The 17,687-nt window shown below is 30.9% G+C and overlaps 1 protein-coding gene and 1 non-coding gene across 2 annotated transcripts; both read right to left on the bottom strand.

Moving 5' to 3' along the window:
• Positions 1-6,462: 6,462 nt before the first annotated feature.
• On the bottom strand, positions 6,463-11,323 carry LOC121203366 (very-long-chain 3-oxoacyl-CoA reductase-like protein At1g24470). Its single transcript, XM_041098764.1, has 3 exons — positions 10,594-11,323; positions 9,395-9,464; positions 6,463-6,865 (listed from the first exon to the last, which is right to left on the bottom strand). The coding sequence occupies exons 1-3, from the start codon at positions 11,199-11,201 to the stop codon at positions 6,620-6,622; spliced, it is 924 nt and encodes a 307-aa protein (XP_040954698.1). The 5' UTR covers positions 11,202-11,323; the 3' UTR covers positions 6,463-6,619.
• Positions 11,324-12,363: 1,040 nt separating this feature from the next.
• On the bottom strand, positions 12,364-13,817 carry LOC107886491 (uncharacterized). Its single transcript, XR_005916986.1, has 3 exons — positions 13,706-13,817; positions 13,296-13,415; positions 12,364-12,748 (listed from the first exon to the last, which is right to left on the bottom strand). It is a non-coding gene; the product is annotated as an uncharacterized protein (transcript).
• Between the last annotated feature and the right edge of the window lie 3,870 nt (positions 13,818-17,687).

Genomic DNA, 17,687 nt, shown 5'->3' with positions numbered 1-17,687 from the left:
TCCCTTGAACACAAGGCGTGTGTGTTTGGGAATTAGGGTCTGGGTGAGTTGGTGCCACACGGCCGTGTGACTAATTTTGGGATTTATGGATCCCACATGGGAGTGTGTTTTGGAAACACGGCAGTGTCTGGTGGGCACACAGCGTGTGAGACCCTCACACGGCTGTGTCAGACCTGTACTCTATTTTTGCACAATTCTATAGTGAATTACATGGTCGCGTTCCTACTTCACATGGGTGTGTGCCTTTGCTGCATGGTCGTATGCCTCCCTCCACATAGGCATTTTGACCTTAAACGGCCTAGGTTTTTCACACGGCCGGAGCACATGGTCGTATGTTCCTAAGATACCAAATTTTAGTTTGTGTGTGTTTTTGATCTGAAAGTGTGTCTGTGTATTCCGACCCTTGGCTAGGCTTTAGTGAGGGTATTTAAGTCTCTGTATCTGTGGCCATGTGCTCTATTTATGTGTTGTTTGTGATTGTGGTGTGAGATGACTAATCCTGAACCCGGTTAGTTGGGTGTGTGTGCATATCTATTTCTGTCTGACTATCTCTCGCTGTGTTCATTATTTCTATGAGATTGTAAGCATACATGCACTTGCATAAAATATTTTGGGTTGGTTGTGAAGAGAAGGAAGACTGATTCTGTTCTGATTTAGCAGTGTTACTACAACTTATTTGTGTAGCGGTTTACCACACTCTACCACACGTACGTCAACTTTGTTGCGTACCATTATCTGATCTGGCAGTTTAAACTGCAATATGTCTGTACAACGGATTACCACATTGCACTGTACTACACATACGCTAGCCTTGCTACGTATTAATATCTGAGTGTCTTAGTCCACATACATGGTGTGTAGGGTTGGATGGGCCTATCGAGGTCCTATGTGGTGTGTTTGGTTGGATGAGCTTAATCAAGTCTTATGGGGTGTGATAGGGGGACAGAGATGTGTGTTGGCTGGATGGGTGGGTTTTATTACTTAATTGCAAACATATGCATCTGTTGAAGTGTTCAGGGTGAATATGATTTGACTATGTTTTGTCTGATTGAATAACATTTGTGACTGAGTATCTGTGTGTGACATGGTGTGCTTAAATTGTTTCATTCTATTGGAATGTTGGTTCCAAGTTCACTTTCTGGTTCTGTGTATATCTGTATGTATGTTTCACTTTCGAATCGATTTCTGAAAATATGTTGTTATTCATTTTGAACTCACACTGAGCTCGTGTAGCTCACCCCCTTTAGTATTCCCCTTCCAGGTACACTTCCAGTTTCTATAGCTAGACTCAGTATGCGGAGGTCTCAGACAATATCAGTTGAAAATAATTTATTAGTTGTCTTTTTAGTTTTCATTTTGATTTACCATTTTCATCTGTAGGGTTTTATAAAAACTATGGTACAAGTTCTGTTTTTTGAATTTCTCTAGTAAATCTTGCTTTGTTCATAGATTAAATTTATCTATAATTTTTCTAATTAAGATCCAGAGAATTAAACATTCTCCATTAGTAAAATGATAAATATGTTTGAAATGGTATCTAATATGATTTTTTTTGTAAAACTTTCCTACGATCATTTCAGTGATCAATGTGACCTACGGAATTTGGTCTAAACTTCTAGGTCAGGTTTAGGGCGTTACAAGGCAAAATTGAAAAGTTGCAGAATTAGTGACTGATTAAGAACCAGATTGTGAATTTTTCAAACTCTATTAATAGAAAAAAAATCTGATTTTAGTTGGTTGTTAGGCATAATCTTAGGAGGAATCATACTAATTTTTGCATATGAAAAAAAAAAAGAGATAAATACCTTGTAAGGGTGGCTTCGAAAAAGCACGTTGTTAAAGAATTAAAAACAATTCTTTTCTCTTTCATATATCAGTAGGTATTCAAGTGTACTGTCATTTTTTTTTCCATTTTTCTTATTTTTGGTTCAATTGCTTTTTAAGTCCTTTCTCCCTTTCACCTATCACCATTATTTTTAAATCCACTTTCCAACCCCAATAGAGTATGATTAGTTTCATGCTCAACTAAACCCAATTTGGCCAAGCAAATTGGGCTAAATTGGAACAAGAAGTAATAAAATAGGCGAAATTGAAAGTTGGAGAACTAGTGGCTAATTAAAAACCAGATTGTGAATTTGTCAAACCTTATGAATAGAAAGAAAATTTGATTTTAGTTGATTGTTAGACATAATCTTAGGAAGAATCATGCTAAATTTGGCAGATGAAAAATATATAAATACCCTGTAATGGTGACTTGGAAAAAACAAACTGGAATAGAATTAAAAATAATTCTTTTCTCTTTCATGCATCAGTAGCTATTCAAGTTTGCTAGCAATTTTTTTCCATTTGCTTTTTAAGTCTATTTGCCTTTTCTCCTTTTCACTTATCACCATTACAATCAAATCCAATTTTAAACCTCAATCGAGTATGATCAATTTCATGCTCAACTAAAACCCATTTAGCCAAGCAAATTGGGCTAAATTGGAAAGGGAAACAATAAAATTGGTCAAATTGAAAAGTTGCAGAATTAGTGGCTGATAAAAAATCATAATATGGTTTTGTCAAGCTCTATGAATATAAAAAAAAATCTTATTTTAGTTGGTTGTTAGGCATAATCGTATGAGTAATCATGCTAAACTTGGCAAATGAAAAGTGTGTAAATACCTTGTAATGGTGGCTTGGAAAAAACACACTTAAATAGAATTAAAAACAATTCTTTTCTCTTTCATGCATCAGTAGCTATTGAAGTTTACTGCCATTTTTTTCTCATTTCCTTATTTTTAGTTCAATTTCTTTTTAAGTCTTTTCTCCTTTTCAACTATCATCTTTGTGCTGAAATTCATTTTAAACCAAAATTGAGTATGATTAATTTCATGCTCAACTAAACCTTATTTAGCCTAGCAAATTGGGCTACAAATTGGAACGATAAGCAATAAAAGGGGCCAAATTGAAAAGTTGTTGAATTAGTGGCTGACTAAAAATCAGATTGTGAATTTGTCAAAATCTAGGAATATAAAAAAAATTGACTTTAGTTGGTTGTTAGGCATAATCTTAGAAGGAATCATGCTAAATTTGTCATATGAAAAATATATAAATACCTTGTAATGGTAGCTTGGAAAAAACACACTTTAATAGAATTAACAACAATTCTTTTCTTTTTCACTCATTAGTAGCTATTCAAGTTTACTTCCATTTTTTTTTCGATTTTCTTATTTTTGGTTCAATTGTTTTTTAAGTCCTTCCTCATTTTCACTCATTACCATTACGTGCAAATCCATTTTTAAATCCCAATCGAGTATGCTTAATTTCATGCTCGAATAAACTCCATTTAGCCTTAGGCTAGTTATCATTCCTATTGAAAATTGTGAGATATGAACCCGTGCTAAAACCTTTTAACATGGTATTCGTCTTTGGTATATGGGATAGTCACATTCATCCCGTAAAGTTGATTCAATTTTAAATCAAAATGCATGTTGAGGGGAGTTGTTTTGGTGTACAATTGGGAAAACGAGTTTTTCATCTACCATATTCGAGTTTCCGTGGACAACTTGGTACGACAAATTGGAAAAAGCTAGTTGGGTTCCGTCAAGGGAAATAGTGATCGGATTTAATCGACCCACGCAATTGTGGTCATTAATTCAGGTTGGACTTTTGTAGTTAGCAAGGCTACAGAGATCTTAAATCGCGAACGCTTATTATGTGTTTAGATAATTGGTAAGGATTGGTTTGCAGGTCGTACCAGAACGAACTACACAAGGAAGAGTTGGCGGTTGGGGCGCCTTTAGTTGCTATAACTAACTTATCGTTAAGAAGAAGAAAAATCCATTTTCAAGGATCAGTTCGAGTTCGGAGTGTACCGAGGCTAAGGCTAAGTATTCACACATTGATTTACCAATTTAATTTAAATTACTTAATTTTATTTTGCAAACTATTATTTTGTTATTATTTCATTTTATTTTATATTTGTTTTTTTCCTTTATCAACCTAAATCCTCCTTTATTTATTTTTCAGCTCTGCACGTATAGGTTGTGGGCATGACTGTTGCCTAGACTCAGGAATCTGGTCATGTAAATTGGAAAATTAGGAATCTTAGTCTCTTTGGGATCGACCTTACTACTCTATACTATTGTTTAATTTAATTAGAGCGTAGGAAATTATATTTGGTGATTTCGACGCTCATCAACCTCCTTGAGGCCTTCATCATCAATATCGTCCGAAACCTCATCAAGATCGGGGTCATTAAAATCTTCAAAGTCGTGATAAGAATTTACATCATTATCGGACCCTTCTGCGACGTCTGCATTGGTGCCTATCAAGTCCGGATGTATTTGTAGACAGGGACTAGGGACAGGGTTATTATATGAACTCCTATCATAATTTGGATTCTTGGGCATTTGCGGTGTCCCTCCATAGTCTGACTGATCTGTCCATTCGGCATTAAGATCAAAATTAAAACTGCGATGTTGACTTATTGGATTGACATTCTCAACGGGCTCTAAATTGGCCAACTCAATGAATAACTTAAGTAGTTGGGGATTCTCATTCCTAGTCAACAACCATATTGCCATCATAGTCCCAAGTCATCATAATCTAACAGTTGTATATCCGTAAATTTTCATAGATCTGTAGATATTGGAAACTTGTAAAATAATATGGACATCGCCCTTCCACAACATATAACTATTTTCGCACTGATCTTTCTTTTTATTTCTTCCAGTTTTACAGTTTTATTGAATTGCAACCTTCCTCTTTGCCGACCTTGAAATACACAACCAACATCACCTTCTACAATTTCTCCATAAAAAATGATGTACACAAAAAAACATCGAGTTATTCATCTTCATCCCAATTTTTGAGCTCTCCTACTAAATACAACAATTTTTCTATTTTCTTCTTTTCCGGTTTAACTATTACAACAGTGTCAAGAAAAATCTGTATTTGTAGTACCACCAAGCTGGTCAAGCCAAAAAGAACGACTCCACCAAAAAAAATTATGGTGGTCACACCATTCTCAATGACACCACCAAATGGTCACGCCAAAAAGAATGAATTCACCAAAAAAAATCATTTTTATTAAAAATAATTTTAAAAAAAAACTCAAAAAAAAAACAAATGGTAGCATGGTGGCCACGCCATTCTTTATGATTCCACCAAATAAAATAATAATTTTAATTTTAAAATTTTAAAAAAATCACTTAAAAAAAATTCTGACATAATAAAGGTGGTGGTACTAATCTATTTGACTCCACTACTATTATTTATTTTCTAGCCCATGAAATATTCAGAAATATTGGTATTGAAGTGATATTTACACAGATCACGCCAAATAGATTGGATCCACCCAATAAATTTATTTTTTTAATTCTAGTAACCAATAATTGGCTGACGTAGTAAGTGGGTGTCGTCAATCTCTTTAGCTCCACTAATTTTTACTATTCATTTCAAGTTATTTACGCACATAATTAAAAAAATAAATCATTTTTATAATTAATAAAAGATTTTAGATTATTTTTATAAAAAAACATAAATTTTTATTAGGCTTTTCATTATTAACGTAAGAATGTTCAAGAAAGCCCATGGGTCTCCATAAGATAAATTGTGTTGCTTCTTTCGATTGTAAGTGTAAGAAAGCATATATATAACTTATAGGGACAAGAATTGGTAAGGACGTATTGTTGCAGACACAAATGCTTCAATTTTGATTGCCACTAAAGGTACTATTGGGCCGGGCCAGATCCGTGTAAAATATTTAGATCTACTCTTTAAGTTTGAGCTTTGTTTGGCTCAAAATATAGATTTTTTTTGTTTAAATTCGATCTAATTTAAGAAAGATAAACTTGAATCCGACTCGATTCGCCAATATTTTATTTTTTAAAAATTAATTTTTATTTAAAAATAATTTTTTAAAAAATATAATACATTAAATACACTAAAAATACTAAAATAAAAGTTTTTTAACATATTAAAAATACATAAAAAATATTTATATAAAAAATACCATAAATACCATAAATATTTTATTATATTAAAAAACAAATAAATATAATAAATATTTTATTTTATTAAATATAATTTATAAAATTTTATATTTTGAGTTGGTAAGCTTTTTTTTTTGGATAATAAATTTAATTATTATTGGATTAGTCATTTAATATAAATATATAATTATTATTTAACTTATATAATTAATGTAATTAATATTTATAGCATAATATATTTGAGCCAAATCGGGCCAAGTTCGGGCTAACAAATTTTGCCCAAGGCTCAACTCATATAAAAAATGGGCCTTAAATTTTACTCGAACTCATTTTTCGAATATTGTATTTTTATCCAAACCCTCTCATTTTTCAGACGAGCCTTCGAGCCTAGTTATTACTGGCTGCTACTGCTGTGGCTCCTGCTGTTCAGCTGGGGTTTGTTCTCGCTGCTCACAACAGCAAATTTTATCATACAAACATCACATGTACGTATCATATTGTATATTGCGTGCTAATGACTTGAACAACTGTATTTTTATGCCTTCGAAGCAAATCTATGAAGTATTAAGAGAGGGAAAACAAAGAGCATTTGTTATCGAACCTATAATCTATTATTGAATTAATGTGAAGAACAAAGAAAGTTACGCAAGGACCTCTGCTCGCCTTCGGAGGGCGATAGAGAGACGCCAAGCATCAAGAAGGACATCGGGTAGCAACCGTGCGAAACACCACTGAACAGCGTGAGACCAGTACGGCGTGCACCGTGGCTCATAGCCTATTTGGCGGATCGCCGCTTTGGCGTAATCTTCAGGCGATGGGACAAACATAGATGATTTCTCGATTGATGCTACTTTGGATGCTAAATTTGTTGCCACATATAGCGGTACCTACGGGGAACACACATACGTATCTAAAACAAATTATTTACATCTGAATTTTACTTTTGTATTTGATGTACCCTCAATAATATATAATGCTGCAATGCCATCTCTTAATTAATTTGTAAAAACTGAAAAAATAATTTCTAAAAACAATAATTAATAAATTCAAATTGGTATTAACTCAAAGGATAAATTTGGAATTAAATTGTTTTTAAAAAAATTTAAAGATTAAAATGAAAATTTATCAGCATATTAATGGTAAATATTGAATACTTTATTTTTATTAATATTGGTCATTATACTTTGAGAATATGGTTAGATATGCTACAAAACTTTTATTGGATTGAATTTTACCTCTAAATTTTTTATTTTCTTGAATTTTCCATTAATTTTTATTTGTATTAAAATTTACCACTTAATATTGATTTTGATGATTTAAAAATAAAATTTAAAAAGAAAAATATTTTTGAAATATTTTATTTTATCATTTAACAATAAGTTAATTTATAAAATATTAATAAATTAATAAATTAACTTACAATTTTTATTTAACAAAAAGCTCAAAAATTAAAATATTAAATATTTTATAAATAATTGTTTTTATTAATTGTGAGTATTATATTAATTCATTATTTCTAAGTATTAAATTAAAATATTAAATGCTTTAAGCTATTTTGAATTAAATTTGAGTAGTAAAATTAAATCAAATAAAAATAAAATCACAAAATTCAAAATAAAATTAGATAAAAAATATAATGATAAATTTATCTTTAATTACAAAGTAGACAGATAAACATCATTCAAAATAAATTATAATAGCAAGTTTAAACTTTCACTAAAAGTATAGTATCAAATTTGTACATTAACCCAAAAATTAAAATTTTATATTTAATATTACTGAAAACCAAATAATAAAGAGTTAAATTTATAAATTCAAACCCAAAACAATATAAATTTTTTTATCTAAAATAATAGAAATCTAAATCCAACCCTCCCACTAACCAATGGTTTATATATATACATATCATATCCCATGTGATACAGATGGTCGTAGATGAAATTAAATTTTACCGGATAACAATCTATATTTTTTTATACAATATAAAACATATTTAAATTCATACTTTTTTTATTGTCACAATAGAAATAATACCAAATAAATTAAAATTCAATTGAAAATTATGTTAGCAATATTATATATATATATTTCTTGAAGCTTATCATTAATTAAATCATTGACGTAATAATAAAGGATTTATATTTTTATTAAATTTTTAGTTGATATCTAATTTCAGATTTGAATTTTGAACCTCACCTATCTCCTCTTAGTTAAAAAAAATTATTATTATAATATATCTAAAATTTTATTCAAACCGATTCATATTTACAAATAGTCTAATTATATATTTTTTATTTTTTCTATAAATAATTTAAATATATTATTTTTTATTTCCATGTTTATACTGATATTATATATAAATTGCAATATAAAAATATAAAACTAATATATCTATCTATAATCTAATTTAAAAGTAATTTTAATTTAATTTAGAATTATTAGTTAAAAAGTTGTGCTAATTTTAAAATAAAGTTATTATTTGAACAGAACACTAAACATAAAATATAATAAAATTTGTAATAATTATAATTTAATTTAATTTAAAAATTATTAGTTAAAAATTTGAGATAAAAAAGCTGTGATCATTTTATTTTTTTAAAAGGTTGTGCTAATTTTATTGATGTAAAATAGAATTATTACTCAAATAGAGTTTTAAGTATCTTAATTAATACTTAATTAATATTAAAGTTATATGCTACTTCAAATTTAAGTTGAGCTTTATAAATAGTATTCAGTACAATCAAATAGCATCTAAAAAAAATTACAAGTAAAAAAATGAATATTGTTAGAACTATATAAAATCATATTCAAACAGCAATGGCATCGAAGAATGATAAAAAAATATTTTAATTGATGATGATGTAATAAATGTTATAATATTATTTTTAAATTTTTTTTCTATAGGTTGTTTATACATCGTGAAGCAAGTACTCTTAAAATTATTATTATTTTTAGATGTGCTCTTTAAGTTTCACTGTACGCATCTATGCATGTGTGAGTTTTCAATCAATTCTGTTTATGCATGTAATAGTTTAGTAAAATACTTAAAATTATTCATAACCCTACTCCAACTTTTAAATAGGAGAATAAATGCCCTTCAGCGCATTCGATCCATTATACTTCTACATTGGTAATAATATTGATATCAATGAACTAAGACTCAGTCGATTATATAATTATTGTAATATAATTCCGTTTATGTGTTATATTAATTTAATATAGGAATTATTTGTAATTAGAAATTGTAGGTTTAAACAAATATTATTCAGTTATTTTTATATTTATTATTATTAAAATATTAAATAAAATAATAAATCTAATTGGACCCATAGTTGAGTCCTTTATATTCACTTCCAACCCTATTATGTAGCAAATTAAAAATAAGCAGTAAATTAGATTGTGAAAGAGTGTCATACCTGGCATTGCACGTCAATCCCTCTTAGCTTATATTCCACATACAGAGATCTCGATAACTTATCTATGTACCTGCTTATCATATGTAACATTAATTATGTAGGATAATTTTCAATATAATATGGTTATGATGTATTGAATAATATAATAAATATAATGTGATATGATTAATATTTATATTTTAAATTTTATATAAATAATAATTTATTTTGTATTTATATTTTCACAATTCAATAAAAATAATATAAAATATAATATACATACTAATATTAGTAGGTATAACTAAAGGGAAAAAGGGTGGAAGATAAATAAAAACGATCATTTCTTCTTCTTCTTTTCAAGAATTTAAGGATTTGAATATTTGATGAATGTGTTTGGTTTGAATCAAATTAGATTCCATCATAATTTTGGACTGAATCAAGTTTTAACTTTGGATATGAAAGTTTGGTTTATTATTCAAAATAATATAAAAAATTAAATTTAAAGAAAAAAATAAGGAAAATAAAATATTTTAGAAACTGGGTAGTAAAAAATGTAAAAATATGAAAAAGTAAAAAAAAAGATTAAAAATATGAGAGGAGTATATTGAAGTAATGTATAATGGAAAAAGTTCAAAATAAAAGAGTAGTTATTTTAGAACCTCACTTTTTTACGGTGTTTTAATAATAATAATAATAATAATAATAATAATAATAATAATAATTTAATTTAATTTAATTTACTATACTTTACTTTACTTTACTTTATTTTTAGGATACTTTAATAATTTAACTTATTGCGAAATATATATTAAAACAAAAATATGATATTAATATTGTTAAGTTGAGGATAAGAAGTGGGATATATATGAAGTAGAGTTTTAATTTTAAAGTTAGAAAAATAAAATTAAGAGAGTTTATTGCTTTACAAGGATCGATCTAACTCGGTTTCAGATTTAGTTGATCCAATATAATTTTTGAAAAAATATCACAGAAAAAAGAGTTAAATTAATTTTTGAAGCCTAAAGTTTGAATTTTGTATATTAGTTAATCCATGAATTTAATAATGTTCTTATTTTAGAATTTAAAATTTATTTTTTAAATTAATCACTAAAAAGAATACACCAACAATTATCAAATTTAAGTATTTATCGTGGAGATAAAAAAGATTTAGAAAATTATCATATGATATAACCCGGAAAGAAAAAAACTTATAGGCTTACGCTTTTGTAGCGGCATAGATTGTGTAAAGAGGATGCGAAGGGACAACAATGGAAGCACCAGAACCGACGTTGACAATCGCACCGCGCTTCCTATTTAACATCCCCGGCAGCACCGCTCTGGTAACCCAGGTCGTCCCTTTCAAATTCACTCTAATAATCCCCTTCACCACTTCCTCCTCCACCTCATGGAAATACATGGCTCTGGGGTACGTTATCCCCACGTTGTTGATCAACACACCAACTTCCACCCCCTTCACCGCCTCTTCTATCAACCCGGCACCAGCCGATATATTGCCGGAGAAATCCTGGGCCACGACCTTGATCTTTAGATGGGGAAATTGGGCTCGGATTTCAGCTGAAACTGTTTTCAGCTTGTTTAGGTTCCTACTGACGAGTATAAGGTTAAGGCCTTGGCGAGCTAATTGGTTGGCAAAGGCTTTCCCTATGCCGTCGGTGGCTCCGGTGATGAGAGCCCATGAACCATAGTTGTTGAGGTTCTTGGGGGATCTGAAAAAAGTAGTGAAAACCCAGTTGAGAAGGGAAATGGAGCGGGTGAGAAAGGATAGGAAACCTAGAAATGAGAGAGCTAACAACCATGTGGGCTGCATCTTTTGGGATGGTTGATGCAGTGTTTTGCTGGTTGCAATGGAATCGAGGTTTGGGGTTTATTGATATTGCTGAAAATTAGTTTTTATGTTGAACATAGGATTGAACTTTATGTCGTTAATTAACTGCAAGAGTGCACCATAATAAATGCGAAGTTTTCAAATGTTCCTGTACGTACTGGTGATAATCCACCATCATGAAATATTGTTGTCAGCCCCAAGTTTATTATTATTATTTGGCCACAAAAATTGTCATAAGCTTATTTTATTCAAAGCTGCTCTACTTCAGTCTACTGAATTCATTTACCTGGTAAAAATAATGCTCCATTGCAAACTCTAAAAATTCAGCTCCACTTCAAATTTCAAATTTTCTTTAATGAATTAATATTTAATTTATCTAAACTCGACTGGATGATAATGTCAAATACAAATGTCTTATTTCTTTATGGTAATATTTTCAATAAAAGTATGTGAGTATTGACTGTGAGCTATTTCGTCCAAAATAATATTTGCTACATAAAGCACAAATATATTATTTACGAACTTCGTATTTTTGTACAAATCATATCTAAACCTCAAAGGCAGTGATAATAAGAAGACACCCGTCCCCTAGTAAATGCGTGACACCCCACCACAACCAAATTAATGCATTCATAGGTTTCTTCAGCTCAACCAATAGTGTAAACTTTTTACTATTAAAAAAAAACTAATTTAACATTTTTCAGAAAAAAAAAAGGAAATGGAAAATCTACCGGTTGTAATTTTTTCACGTGTCGATTATTAAAAATGAAATGTTTACATGAATCTAGCAAAACCAAGGGGCCACTGAAATCATCCAACTTTAACCATATATGTATTCATTTTAATTCACTGCATTGAAATTAGTGGTTGCGAAGACTAAAGGACAAGTAATTTATTAATCATTTAGGATCCATCTGTGATCAATTAAGGACAAGGTCACAATATAAATATTGACAAATAATGTGGCTCCCATTGTAATTTAGTAAGTAATCACCGTTTACCAATTAAATCATTTTTTAATAATTGATTAGAATAAGAATTCATTCATCAGAGACATATAATAGATTAGAAGAAAATAAATTAATAATAGAAAATTTGGTTTTGGTGAAAAGAAAATGCAATCAATCCAATTAAATTAAAAAGATTGTACGTAAACAAATGTAACCCTTCATCCTTATTAGAAGTTATTTTGGTCATTCTATCATCTTCTATATTTTCTTCCCTAGGAATATATTCAATTATTCAATTCCCTATATTCTTTAGGATATGATAAATTTACCTGATTAGTGTCGATCTCGAGAGAATTGGATCTGAAACTTTAATAGCTTTAATAGCTTCCAGAATATTCGTTTGAATCAACATTTTATTGACTTGCTTTTTTTGTTCAATTGATAGACCATCCAAAATACCCCATAATTCAACCTCCAAAATTGAGCATTTTCCTAGTTGACGACTAATGCCAATGATCCATACCCCGTGTTCGTCCCTCAAGGTTCCTCCTGCAGCAACATGACTTGAATCCACTTTAACTGAACCATGTTGGACAAAACACGTTAGCGAACAAAAATAATTAATAATAAATAAAAACATATAAAATAAAATATGAACATAATTATTTATAGTTAATTTATCAAATATGAAAATCAAATAAAGCCATAATAAACAATTAAAACAAATGAGAATTGAGATTTTATGAAATGTTGAGGCCCGTGAAACACGGTTTCCTTAAGATAGATTCGACCGCTCCTACGATATTTAGAGTAACGTTGTTCGAAAATCTCCTAAGATACAACAACAATAGTAATCGAAGTAGTAGCACCTCTACCACGATCAATGGAACGAACAATGCCTTTTTTTATCACCGGAATATTTATAAAACACAAATGATGAAAAAAGAGATTTTTGAAAGCAACATAATTTCGGTCGGAAAAATTCTAAGAGGGTATGAAAGTGTGTAAAAACCCTTAAGAATCATGGCCTTTTATAGGCATAGATAGTGTTGGGATTTTAGAAAAAAAACCTCAAAATCTGCTATTAAATAAAAAATTTAAACAACCCAATCAGTCTCCAAAATACCCCATAATTCAACCTCCAAAATTGAGCATTTTCCTAGTTGACGACTAATGCCAATGATCCATACCCCGTGTTCGTCCCTCAAGGTTCCTCCTGCAGCAACATGACTTGAATCCACTTTAACTGAACCATGTTGGACAAAACACGTTAGCGAACAAAAATAATTAATAATAAATAAAAACATATAAAATAAAATATGAACATAATTATTTATAGTTAATTTATCAAATATGAAAATCAAATAAAGCCATAATAAACAATTAAAACAAATGAGAATTGAGATTTTATGAAATGTTGAGGCCCGTGAAACACGGTTTCCTTAAGATAGATTCGACCGCTCCTACGATATTTAGAGTAACGTTGTTCGAAAATCTCCTAAGATACAACAACAATAGTAATCGAAGTAGTAGCACCTCTACCACGATCAATGGAACGAACAATGCCTTTTTTTATCACCGGAATATTTATAAAACACAAATGATGAAAAAAGAGATTTTTGAAAGCAACATAATTTCGGTCGGAAAATTCTAAGAGGGTATGAAAGTGTGTAAAAACCCTTAAGAATCATGGCCTTTTATAGGCATAGATAGTGTTGGGATTTTAGAAAAAAAACCTCAAAATCTGCTATTAAATAAAAAATTTAAACAACCCAATCAGTCCAAACATTTTACGTTCCCACATTATGCAAGTTCACCCAAACCTTGTTGGGTTTGGACCTACACCCCCTGCATGCAAGGCAAGATTATAAACTTAGTCAATCAATTATTTTTTAAGAGAGTTCATATATATATAAACACATCCCACACTTGGTATTTAATTAATGTGGGATTTAAGCCTTTTATTTTTCCTTAACAATATTTCTAAGTAGCTTACTTTGAGCATCAATTTCTTATTCATCACTCAACTATTTTGAGCATATGATATACCATTGTAAAGGTCTCATGGAGTAGGGTAAGAAAGTATAAAATTATTATTCAACTCTCCACCTTTACCTATTGAAAATATGCCTCAAAGTTACCATAAAATACAATTTTTTCAACAAACCATTCATTCTTAATCGTATCCGTCTATCCAGTTAGGCTCTACATTCACCCTTTGCCTCTCAATAAAATTAACCTTCGTGAGGACGCATAATGTTTTGTCCAACTATATAACCCTTTAATGATGGCCTCTACACTCCATGACACTTCCTAAAAAAAAAAAAAACTCTTATTATTCCAAATTCACCACATGATTAGCTCAAAGAAAATCAACCAATCAACCTCCCCAAAGAACAGCTTTTGGCTATTTTGAAAATTTTTATCCTTACAAAATCATTAGTTGAGCTTCAATATTCATTCAATTTGAGCTACCAAATTGTAGTCCCCAGGAGTTGCATTAAATTACAAAACCAAACTGTAATAAAAGAAAATTATTAAAGCCAAACCAACCAACCGATGTTCTAGACTTGTGTAAGCACAATTGGAATAATTTATACACAACCTTTTTGGGTAGCTTTCGGTTCACGTCATAAATGTAATGACCAAGTTGTCAGTTTCACGAATAATGTTTATACAAAATTATATTTGAAATTTTAATCAGATTTAATTTATTTTAAATTTTTAAATAGTCACATATTTGGGTTTTTTTTTCTAGTACTGTAAACGTAATAGTTAAACATCTAAATTAAAAAAAAAAATATCAGTCTCAAAGGTTGTAAATTAGGAAGGGTCTTTTGTAAGGTTACGAATTTTACGTCTAATAAATAAATTTATCATTTTATTTTTTTATTTTTTTCTGGTGAAATTTTGTACACATTTTGAAAGTAATGCTTTCAATGAAATTATAAATTTATTATTTTGTTTATATTTTTTTTCTGGTGAAATTTGTGTACACATTTTGAAAGTAATTGAAAAGTAATGCTTTCAATGAAATTATAGTTATTAATTTATTTTTATATTTTTTTCTGGTGAAATTTGTGTACACATTTTGGATGTGATGCTTTCAATGGAATCATAAAATGTAGCCAATAATTTTAAGAAAGAAGCGATACCTTAAAAGTTTAGGTTTATATCTTTAATTGGAGGTTGATTTAGAAGTTAAGGTTCATTCCCTTTGTCCTTAATTGATAACCTTAGCAGAGGTAGGGTGCAACAGTGGGCTGAGCAGGACAATGTCAATCCTTGTCTGCTACACTTGTCATATGGTGACAACTATGGCTCTAAACTTGGCTTAATGTGGTGGTTCTCACAGGCCTTATAAATCTTAGGCTTTAGCCTATAATTATGGGATGGTATAACAAATACAAACTAAAAATGAAGAATTAGACAAAAAAACTCTCTCTATAAGCCTCTTCCACTTCTGTGATTATTGTTATCTATCCAAATTCCTTAAACTCTTTCTTTGCGATCCTTCTTAACAGTTCTTTTTCTTTGTGCTACGTGTGTATTGAACTAATGAAGCCTTTCCTAGTTTCACATACCATCAAAAGGTCCATTGTTCTCCTTAATGTCTCTATTTATCATTTGAGAAGGGAGCCTGTTGTTGCCACATCTGCCCTTTCTAGGCCATATCCTATTTCCGTTCTCCCAATTCTACTGGGTGATCCCTATGCCCAGTTGCATCCTCATGTTCCGATGCTACTCCACTATTTTTGGATTGAATTGTTCTGCCTTTAATTGATGAATGATTCTTACGTTCTATTGTATGGTTTTTTACTATTGGTTGTATTTTTCTAACAAGAGCTTAAGTTGTTCTTGTAGCTTAATGTACTATTGTGATGTGGGAGTATTATTCTGCACTGAGGTTCAAGACCCCTTGAGGTTACGATTACCAATAACCTCTATCAAGATCAGGTTAATTCTAATAGTTTTGATAGTATATAGGTGATTGACGAGCATCGAAACCACCAAATATAATTTCCTATGCTTTAATTGAATTAAATAGTAATATAGAGTAGTAGGGTCGATTCGAAAAGGGACTGAGATTCCTAATTTTCCTGTTTACATGACCAAATTCCTGAGTTTAGGCAATTGTTGTGCCCATGACCTGTATGTGTAGAGCTAAAAAATAAATAAAGGGGGAATTTAGTTGATAAAGAAAAAAAAACAAGTATAAATAAAATGAAATAATAACATAATGAAGGTTGAAAAATAAAATTGAGTAATTTAAATTAAATTTGTAAATCAAATATGTGAAGGCTTAACCTTAGCCTTGGTACACTCCGAACTCGAATCGATCATTGAAAGAGGATTTTCCTTTCCAAACGATAAGTTGGTTATAGTGATTAAAGACACATCAACCACCAACTTTTCTTTGTGTAGTTGGTTCCGATACGACCTGTAAACCAACCCTTACTGATTATCTAACCAAGTAATATGCATCCGCAATTTAAAATCTTGATAGCCTTGCGATCTAGAGAAGCCCAACTACAATTAATAGCCTCAACCGCGTGGATCATTTAAATCCGATCACTATCTCCCTTGACGAAACTCAACTAGCTTTTTCCAATTGGACATGGCAATTTGTTCACGGAAACTCGAATACGACAGGCAACCGACTCGTTTTCCCAACTGTACCCTAAAACAACTCCCTCCCAATGTGTAACACCCCTCACCAGTATTCAACGCCGGAATAGGGTTACAGAGCACTACTAGACTTACAAAAAAATTAAACATCCATTTAGTATACATTTTCTCAATTCAAGTATTCATTAATCAATCTCAATCAATTTGTCCCTTATATGAGCCTACGAGGCCCTAAACATGCTTTGGGAGTGGTTCGGAACTAAATCGATAACTCAAGAAACTTTCACGAAACTTTGAAAATATTTTTTCAAAACAAGGGACACACGCCCTTGTGGCCAGGCCGTGTGTCTCACACGGCCACCAGACACGCTTGTGTCACTAGCCTTGTGGACATTCGAAATGGAAGCACATGACTATGTCCCAGCCCATGTCCGACCCCGTGTAACTCTCTGACTTGGGTCACACGGCCAACATGCACGCCCGTGTGCCAGACCGTGTGCTAGGCCATGCCAATCCTGTAGGGTATACTGACTTATGTCACACGGCCAAGTCACACACCCGTGTGTGAGGCCGTGTGGAGCATACTGACTTGTTTTCAAATTCAACACCAGGGGACATACGAGCGTGTAACATGACCGTGTGTCACACATGGCTGAGACACATGCCCGTGTCTTTGCCCGTGTAGATAAAAATAGGCTATTTACCAAGCCATTTTGCCACCCATTTTACACATACCTATACAAACTCAAATAGTTTCATTTCAAGACACAAATAAGCAACCAAATATCATCAACCAATATTCAAATCATACCATTTCATTACCTACCACAAGTCACAAATATGTCACAATTTGCCATCTAATTACATACCTAATTCACATATACAATTC

This window comes from Gossypium hirsutum, chromosome A03 (genome assembly GCF_007990345.1).
Source record: "Gossypium hirsutum isolate 1008001.06 chromosome A03, Gossypium_hirsutum_v2.1, whole genome shotgun sequence".
Lineage (NCBI taxonomy): Eukaryota > Viridiplantae > Streptophyta > Magnoliopsida > Malvales > Malvaceae > Gossypium > Gossypium hirsutum.
This window is presented reverse-complemented; position numbering and strand designations above follow the sequence as displayed.

What these genes read in the sequence shown, in the direction of transcription:
- LOC121203366 (XM_041098764.1), bottom strand. Translation starts at nt 11,201, where the DNA reads ATGCAGCCCACATGGTTGTTAGCTCTCTCATTTCTAGGTTTCCTATCC. An exon ending in ATCTATGCCGCTACAAAAGC is followed by an intron (nt 9,465 to 10,593) that starts GTAAGCCTATAA and finishes TATGATAAGCAG; the next exon opens with GTACATAGATAAGTTATCGA. An exon ending in GGATTGACGTGCAATGCCAG is followed by an intron (nt 6,866 to 9,394) that starts GTATGACACTCT and finishes TGTTCCCCGTAG; the next exon opens with GTACCGCTATATGTGGCAAC.